The sequence below is a fragment of the Laetiporus sulphureus genome (genome assembly GCF_001632365.1).
Source record: "Laetiporus sulphureus 93-53 unplaced genomic scaffold LAESUscaffold_8, whole genome shotgun sequence".
Classification (NCBI taxonomy): Eukaryota; Fungi; Basidiomycota; class Agaricomycetes; order Polyporales; family Laetiporaceae; genus Laetiporus; species Laetiporus sulphureus.
The window spans coordinates 312,522-321,323 of NW_024468517.1; the positions used below are offsets into that span (position 1 = coordinate 312,522).

The 8,802-nt window shown below is 46.6% G+C and overlaps 1 protein-coding gene across 1 annotated transcript; it reads right to left on the reverse strand.

The window, feature by feature from the left end:
* Window positions 1–5,383, reverse strand: LAESUDRAFT_647530 (uncharacterized protein; the record flags this gene model as incomplete). Its single annotated transcript, XM_040904059.1, has 2 exons — window positions 1–360; window positions 5,216–5,383. The coding sequence occupies 2 exons, from the start codon at window positions 5,381–5,383 to the stop codon at window positions 1–3; spliced, it is 528 nt and encodes a 175-aa protein (XP_040766929.1).
* Between the last annotated feature and the right edge of the window lie 3,419 nt (window positions 5,384–8,802).

Below are 8,802 nucleotides of genomic sequence, written 5' to 3' on the forward strand. Positions count from 1 at the left end.
TCAGAGAACCCGCCGAAGAAAATCCTCATCATCTTCTACCTCCGTGATCCTAGCCGCTTCGACAGCTGGTTCCGGTTCTGCCTCCTTTTCCTTTCCCTTCACGTCATAGCTGGCAATGAAAGCACGGACCGCTTCGTATCTCGCCTTGCTGTCGTCAGAGATGCTGGAATTTGTGTCCATTGAAGAAATTGCCCTTGTAGCTTGGCCCCGCTTTGGCATTTCAAATTTGCCTTTGTACTTGGGGTCTGGGCAACGCTGTTTAAATATGAAGGGGTGTTTCCCACATCGTACGCACAACTTCTTTTCCAGCCATCCTTCTTGCTCTTTGGTGAGGGTGGATACTCGATCCACAACCATTGCCTTGGTGTCCTTCAGGGCTCATGGTGTCGATGAGAATGTCATTGTAGTTCTGCGTTGGCCTGCCTTGTCAGCTCTGAACTTGGACTCCAACTGCAGGCATAGGTCGAGATATTCCGGCCATGTGATGGGGTCAGAAATTTCTAGACTGTCTCGTGTGACCATTGCCTTGCGTACGTCCTTGCTTCGATGTTCAGCAATGTAACTGATGAGTGCAGTGTGCCCTAAGTTGGTCTTAGTGGCCCATTGACAGAACTGTTTTGCGAAGGATACCATCGTGGGATACGTCTTGCTGCAGATCTCCTTCAAATGCTGCTGCACATCCTTATCCGGGTCGAGGGTCCTGTAATTCACCTTGAGAATGTCGACAAAGTCTTCCCATGTGCCAAGTGCCTGCCATGCCACTGCCCTTGTTGCGTATTCAGACATATATGTGAATGCGCCACCTTCCAAGTGCAGCAGGGCCGTGGTTATTTTGTGCTCGTCGTCGTTGATCTCATTCCACTGCATCCATATGCCAAGTTGTTGGAGCCAGTCCTTCAGACTTCCTTTGCCCGAGTAGTGTGGAGGTTCAGCAATTTTGATGCGGGGCTTGTGTGATTGGACCGTGCCAGGTGTTTGACCTTGCGTCACAGTGATGCCGCTTGCTTTGAGCGAAGCTAGCTCATGCCACAGCTTGACGTTAGCTGACTTGATTTCCATTATTTCTTTGCCGGTGTCAAGCATTGCCACCTGTGTTCCTGTGAGCTCATCATTTAAAACCGTCATATGCGCATCTTGCACGAGGATCCTATCCTTGAGCTTCCCGATCTCTGTCTGGAGAACTGCCTCCTTGAGCTGGTGTTCGCTCTTGTTGTTTTGGATTAATGATTCGAAGGCTTTCTTGTGCTCGTACAACTTGTTTCTGAGCACATTGTAGACCTTGGCGATTTCAGTAGTGACCGTGAGCTTCATTGCGACAATGACCCATTCGCGAATGTGGTCCGGCACTTCTCCGGGAGCAGACTGTCTGAGAGCATCTTCTAGGTGCTCAAATTGGTGTTCATCAAACTCCCAGATGGGTGAAACATAGGTGGGTACGAGTGATGGTGTCGAGGATGATGGTCCTCTGACTTGCGATGCAGAATCCTGTGGCCCTAGCACAGGTTCAGGCAAATTGTGCTGTGAAGTGCGTGGGGTACTGCCGTCGTGTGCTGACTCGATGTTTGTGTGAAGAATATCATCCATTCTTTGCCTGAACGTGGATGCGTACGCATGATCGGCTCCCTCCATTGTGATATAAAGACATGTAAAATAATATAAAAAGTGCAAGTATCTCACTTTCGAGATAGAGACCAGAGCTTTGGTGATTTCCTGCAGCCTTTCTTCCTTTCCTATCTGCTTGAAACTGATTCCTCCCATCTCCAGACAGACCTTATTGATAACCTGCTTCTCGATGAATGTATATGTGCACATCCCTGTATGTAGGTCAACGCAGACCTTATCGAGTTCTGTGGTGAGGCTAAAAATGGGTCCTTGGTGCTCGTCCTTGAGACGATATGAGAACACTCCTAATATAGGTTGGAGCCTGAAGCAGGTAGCATCTACCTGCTTCGTAAGGGTCTCGATGTGGATCGTTGGCCTGACTCTGGAAGAGAGTGGGCAGATGGGATGTGCAATGGTGTTTGTCTTTATGAAGTTGGGTAGGGGACGAGTTGGGATGGGAGCAATGATGGGGGGAGGAACTGCGTTGGAGGTGATAAGCTCTGGGGGTGGTGCCGGCTTGCGACTACCAGTGGTAAGACATCCCTTTCTGGGCTTGTAGCGTTCGAGTGGTGGGATGCGATCTGTGGCCTGCGGATGATTCCGTGCTTTATGATGTGTGTGGTATCTACAACCCTAGCTGCTGCTCACTGCCTGTCTGTGGACGATGCACCTAGTGACACGAGAGTGAGGAGCCTTTCACACTCCTTGTTGGTTTTCTGACGCTTGTAGTGAGTGTCGAGGTCAATCCTGGGAGTGGCCTTGTGCTTTGGTGCCTTGGGCAGCTCAGAGTCTTGCTGAGGCTCACGCCGGGTAGAGATCGGATTGGAATGTTTGTCAAAAAAAGCCGCACACTACGGCTGAAACTGCTTGCGCTGAAAATACATGGTCACTTGTGTTAGACACTAAGCAGAGGTGCAGAAAATGTCAGATTGTTTCTAATGTCACGGTCACACTGGACAAGAGATCAAAAAGACCAAAAAAGGGCAGTCACGTGGAACGTGCAGCCCTGATCCCCCTGATCCCAATTGTGGCGCAAGAGCCTAAGACTTACTGGTCGAGGTGGCAGATGCAGGAATGGGGTAAGAGATATATGGTGGAGCTAGTGAGCTCAGTAGAGTGCTATGGTAGTAGACGAGGAGAAACAATCTGAAGTTTTGTCCTCTACATGGCTGGTCTTATATACATGTACAGCGGGCTATCTTACCTAAGCTACCTGTCTACGGGTATAAGCTAATGGCCATACATGAAACAATAGGATGTCCGGAAGTAGAACAATAAGTGGGAAGATCGATGGTTGCCACAGTAATGCATGTGCACATCATGCCTATCTTGGTTTCCCTTTTGTTCTCCAGTGTGAACATCGTACCTATCTAGGCTTCTGGCTAAACTAATAGGAAGCGGAAGGCCGATGTATTAACAATAGTCCTTGTTCCCATTGTTCCCAAATGGGTGCCTCTATTGTATTCTGGAATGGCAGGTCCGACCATATCATCCACAAGTCTGGACCATAACATGTGATGTGGACTATCACCTGATCTCTACGCGTCACGTCTGTGGCTGAGTGGTGTGAGATATTGGTGAAGCATGTGATCTGTGGCGTGAAAAAAGTCACGTGCGGACTTTGTGGTGAAAATCTGTGACAGTTCTTCACATCGTCTTCCGTTGTCGCAATTTGTTCCTCTTTCGACATCATGTTCCACATTGATGTGAGGTCACCCATGATATCAGATGCTTTGCATCTGGGGGCACCTGCTGAAAGAGCTGATAACATGCTGACGATGATATCAGTTTCACTGAACAAAGAGGTAAGACTTACCTTCATTACGATGGCGGACTTCACGGTGCTGAAACGTGTTCCAACGATTGACTTTGCGGAGGTTGGGAGTCTTGTGAGGGTGTTGCATAATAAGGCGGTAGTAGTACTCGACAGAGTGGTCCTGGAAGCACTCCTTCAGTGCAATGGCATGCTTCCAGAGCTTTTCACGTGCTTCGTTCAGCACCTGATTGAGCATCTCCTTGTGTTTCCATCATTTTTTGTGCTGCATTGCCTTCTCTATTGGAGTCAGTCTATACACGGTGTGTGATAAATGTGGCTTTCTCTTCATCCCCTTCCCTGACCCTTATGTTGTTGAACCCCCATCTCAGGTCAAGCTTAGTGAAAATACTGGCTTGTGAGCATCTGTCAATGAGGTCCGAAATGTGTGGGATTGGAAACTTGTTCTTCTTAGTTACTGCATTGAGGTTCCTGTAGTCCTGGACTAGCTGTAAGGATCCATCTTTCTTTTTGACAAAGAAGACAGGAGCTGCTGTTGGACTTTTTGATCTCTTAATATAGCCTTCGACCAATTCTTGATTGATTCATATATCAAGCGAAATCCTTTCCTGTAGGTTCATAGGATATAGCTTTGCCAGGTGTGGTAACAATGCTCCTGAGACCAGTTCGATTGGATGATCGTACAGTTTTCAGGTGGGCATTCATTCTAACTGCTTCTTGGAGAACACATTGCCATACTCATGGAAGTGTTTGAGGACATAGGCTGACCAGTAGTCTTTGTCCTGTTCTCCTTTCTGCAGTGTTCTATCCTGACACCTCTTGGTATCAAGACCTATAATCATAGATGCTATGGCTTGTGCATCTGGGTCTTCTGATAATGATACCCATTTGATGAAGCTGTCCATGTCATTCCAGTTGTCACCTAACTCCTGAGAACTGACAAACTCCATCAAATCTTCGATGTGGGGGATGTTTTTGTCTTCCAGGTCCTCCTTCTGGACTGCTATATGTGAGGATATGCATTTGTGTGGGCAACAGGTGGACTCGACTGTAAGCTTTCCCCTATCCACTTCAGGATTGTGCTCCTTAAGGAAGCTCATGCCACGTATGAGGTCTTTGTGACTGACATCAGTAACCAATAGGTTTTGTCTGCTGGTGTGGTTTCTGATGGTAAGTGTAAGAAGAACCCTATTCTTAATAATTCCACCCTTGTTGTGTGATGCATCTGTGTTGTAAACCCTGATTTCTTGTTCAAGTGAGATCATAGCAAAACCTAACCGATCAATCAGCCATGGGTTGATGTAACAAGAATATGTTCCTGAATCAAGGAGCGCCTCAGTCTGGACTTCCCAGTTTCCCTGTTTGAGGTGAACAGGTAAATCAATAGCATGTTTTGATGAACCAGTAGATGCAATGTATAAAAAATCTGATACTGGTACATGTGATTCAAAACCGGTACTATTACATGATATGTGGAGACTCTGGTCAGACCTCAGAGAATCCGTCGGAGAAAATCCTCTTCATGTTCTACTTCTGTGATTTGAGCTGCTTCTACTGCTGGCTCTAGTTTCAGGTCCTTCTCTGTATCCTTGCTGTTGTAATTGGCAAGGAAGGCTCATACTGCATTCTACTTGACATCACGCTATCAGTACTGGATGATGCTGCTGGTGTTGTTATGGCTCTGGCTGTTGTGGACCATTTAGGCATCTCGAATTTGCCTTTGTACTTCGGTTTCAGGCAACGTTGGCTGCATTTGAATGGGTATTTATCACATTTTATGCACAACTTCTTTTCCAGCCAGATTTCCTGCTCCCTGGTGAGCACTGTGAGGTTGTCTACCATCATTGCATCAGGATCTTTCTTGGGATGAGGTGCCAATGAGGTGGTTGTGGTTTCAGGTTGTCCTGCCTTGTCAGCCCTGAACTTCAATTCCAACTGGAGGCATAGGTCGAGATACTCCGGCCAAGTGACTGGGTCAGCGATACCTAGGCTGTCTCGTGTCACCATTGCTTGATGCATGTCCTTGAATCTGTGTTCTGCGATGTAGCCGATAAGTGCTGTGTGGCTCAAGTTGGTCTTGGTGGCCCATTGCTGGAACTTTTCTGCAAAGGATTCTATAGTGGAATACGTCTTATTGCAGATCTCCTTCAAATGCTGCTGCACATCCTTGTCCAGGTCCAAAGTCCTGTAGTTACCTTTGAGGATATCGATGAAGTCCGACCAGATGCCAAGTGATTGGCGTGCTGCTGCCCTTGTTGTGTACTCAGACATGTACGTGAAGGCATCGCCTTCTAGGTGTAGCAGTGCTGTGGTGATCTTGTGTTTGTCTTTATTTATCTCATTCCACTGCATCCATATTCTGAGTTGTTGGAGCCAATCCTCGAGGCTGCCCTTTCCTGAGTAGTGGGGGGATTCAGCAATCTTGATGCGGGGTTTGTAACTTTGACCGGTAGTGTGACCTTGCATCACTATGATGCCGCTTGCTTTTAATGAAGCTAACTCATGTCGTAACTTGGTGTTTTCAGCCTTGGATATCATCATTTCCTTGCCCATGTCCAACATGGCTCCCTGGCTTCCCGTGAGTTCATCGTTGAGTACTGCCATGTGCGCATCTTGCACTTGGACCTTGTCATTGAGCTTTCTGATTTTCATTTGAAGTACTGCTTCTTTTAATCAGTGCTCACTTCAGTTTGACTGGATCACTGAGTCGAAGGCTCTTTTGTGCTCATACATTTTGTTGCTGAGCACATTGTTGACCTTCTTGACTTCGGTGTCGACCATGAGCTTTATGGCGACTATGATCCATTCACGGATGTGATCTGGAACTTCACTGGGGGTGGATTGCCTGAGTGCATCTTCTAGATGCTCAAATTGGTGTCCCTCAAACTCCCATGTGGGAGGGACATAGGCAGGTAATAATGATGGTGTTGGGGATTCGGGTCCTCTGACTTGCGATGCAGAGTCCTGTGGTCCTATTGCAGGCTCAGGTGAGTTGCATTGTGAAGCACGTGGTGTGCTTCTGTCGTGTGTTTCAATATTTGGATGAAGTATGTCCTGCATCTGTTGTCTGAACGTAGACATTCCAGTGTGACCGAGGTTGAACATTGTCTTAGAGGGTGTTGTTTGCACCTGATAGCAGTGCTAGTTCGATGATGTGGTGTCTCCTCTTTCGAGTCTTGTCAGTCAGAGATGTAGCTGTTTGGGGTATGTGTCATACCACAGTGAGCAGAAGGCTTCTTCGTCCCTCTGATATAACTGGGCTAAGTGTTCCCAGTATAGTTTTTCTGCCCAATCGTGGACTGGATTGATGATTCTGAAGTCAGTCTAGATGAGGCAAAAGGGTGCATGTAAGGTAACAAGTCTCTCGACTCTTACTAGGTAATGATAGAGTATGAGGGACGAGTGGGACAAAAGCAGTCGATAGATAAAGTATGCTGTGCACACAAGGTGATGCTCGAGGTCTGTGATGTGGTGTTCGATGATGTAATTTCTGAACACGAAATTGGCTTGATAGTGGGGCATACAAAAATATCTTAATACAAAAACTCCAGGTATCTCTTCTTCTGGATACCAATCAATGCCTTGACTATTTCCTGTAGCCTTTCTTTCTTTCCTATCTGCTTGAAGCTAACGCTTCCTATCTCCAAGCAAACTGTGTTGATAACTTGTTTCTCGATGAATGTGTATAAGCATGTCCTGGTGTGTAGGTCTGCACAGACCTTGTCTAGCTTAGATGCTAGAATGTGGAGTGGACCATGCTGGTTGTCCTTGAGACAGTATGCAAATGTGACAAGTATAGGCTAGAGCCTGAAGCATGTGGCGTCTACTTGTTTGATAAGTGTCCTAAGGTGTAGTATTGGCCTGACTCTGGGTGAGAGCAGATGAATGGGTCAAGTAACTGTGTTGTTCTTTACAAAGTTTAGGAGGGGCCAAATTGGCTTTGGAGCGACGATGGGGGGAGGAACGGCATTGGATGTGATGAGTTCTGAAGGTGGTGCTGGCTTGCGATCACCGATGGTGAGACATCCTCGTTTCGGCTTGTAGTGTTCGAGTGGCGGGGTGTGACTACAAGGCTGATAGATGATTCTGTGCTGTATGATGTGTGTGGTGTCTACAACCCTTGCTGCTGCAGCTGTATGTCTGTGGAGGATATGCCTAAAAATGCAAGTGTGAGGAGCCTTCCATTCTTCTTGTTGGTTTCTTGATGCTTGTAGTGAGCGTCGGGGTCAATCCTAGGTGTGGCCTTGCACTTGGCTGCCTTGGACTCCTCAGAGTCTTGCTGAGGCTCATGCCTGATAGATATCAGATTGGAATGTGTGTCAAAAAAGCTGCATGCTATGGCTGAAATTGCTTGCACTGAAAATATGCAGCCACTTGTGTTAAACACTAAGCAGGGGTGCAGAAAATGTCAGATTGTTTCTAATGTCACAGCGCTAGCTGGGCACAAGATCCAAGAGACCAAAAAAGGACAGTCACGTGCTGTGCTGCCCTGTTTCCCAGAACCCTAGCTGGCTGCCTGAGCCAAAAGTGACTCACTGATGAGGAGCACACAGGAAAGGTGATGAGAAATATAATGGAGCTGGTTAGGCTCAGTAGAGTGGCTACTATGGTAGATGAGGAGAAACAATCTGAGGTTTTGTTCTCTACATGATTGGTCTTATATACACATACAGGAGCCTAATTACATAACCTTCATCATACCACTACTACCAAATAGATGATTGGCTATCTTCATATCTAGGCAACTATACTATATGTGGAACAATAGGTGGGATGATCTATCCTAAACTAGAACAATAAGTGAGGAGACCGGTCTTAATTGGTAACAATGGTGAAATGACCGTTTCCATCATGGCAATGGCTAAACTATTAGCAGATTGCTAAGATGATCCTCAACAATAGTCCTTGATCCCTTTGTTTCCAAACGGGTGTCGCTATTGTATCCTAGAATAGACTGATCTGAAACTATCATCCGAGGATCCAGATCTAAACATGTGATGTGGACTATCACCTGATTGCTACGTGTCTGTGGTGTGAAATCCTAGGTGAAGCACGTGATGCCTTTGTGGCATGTGAAATGTCATGTGAGGACATGTGGTGAAGAAATACTGTGACATACAAACTCCATGATCTACAGTGAAGGTGTCATCTCCAGTTCACCTAAAAATTCAGATGGCTTCAGCATTGTCTGCCTGACAATTGAACTGCCACCGGACAATCTGTTATGAAGCATTCCCTGCTAGAACATTCAGAACCACGTGTGCTTTCTCACATGTACTAGTCCACAACGTGGACAGAAACTTAGATACCAAATATACCTAACGTCTCCAATAGTCAGGCAGACTATTAGCAGGGTTTATAGTGTGGTCAAGCCTAGTAGACGATGTAGCAGTGAGGTCCTCACTCTACCCTTGCTAGGCCTTGGC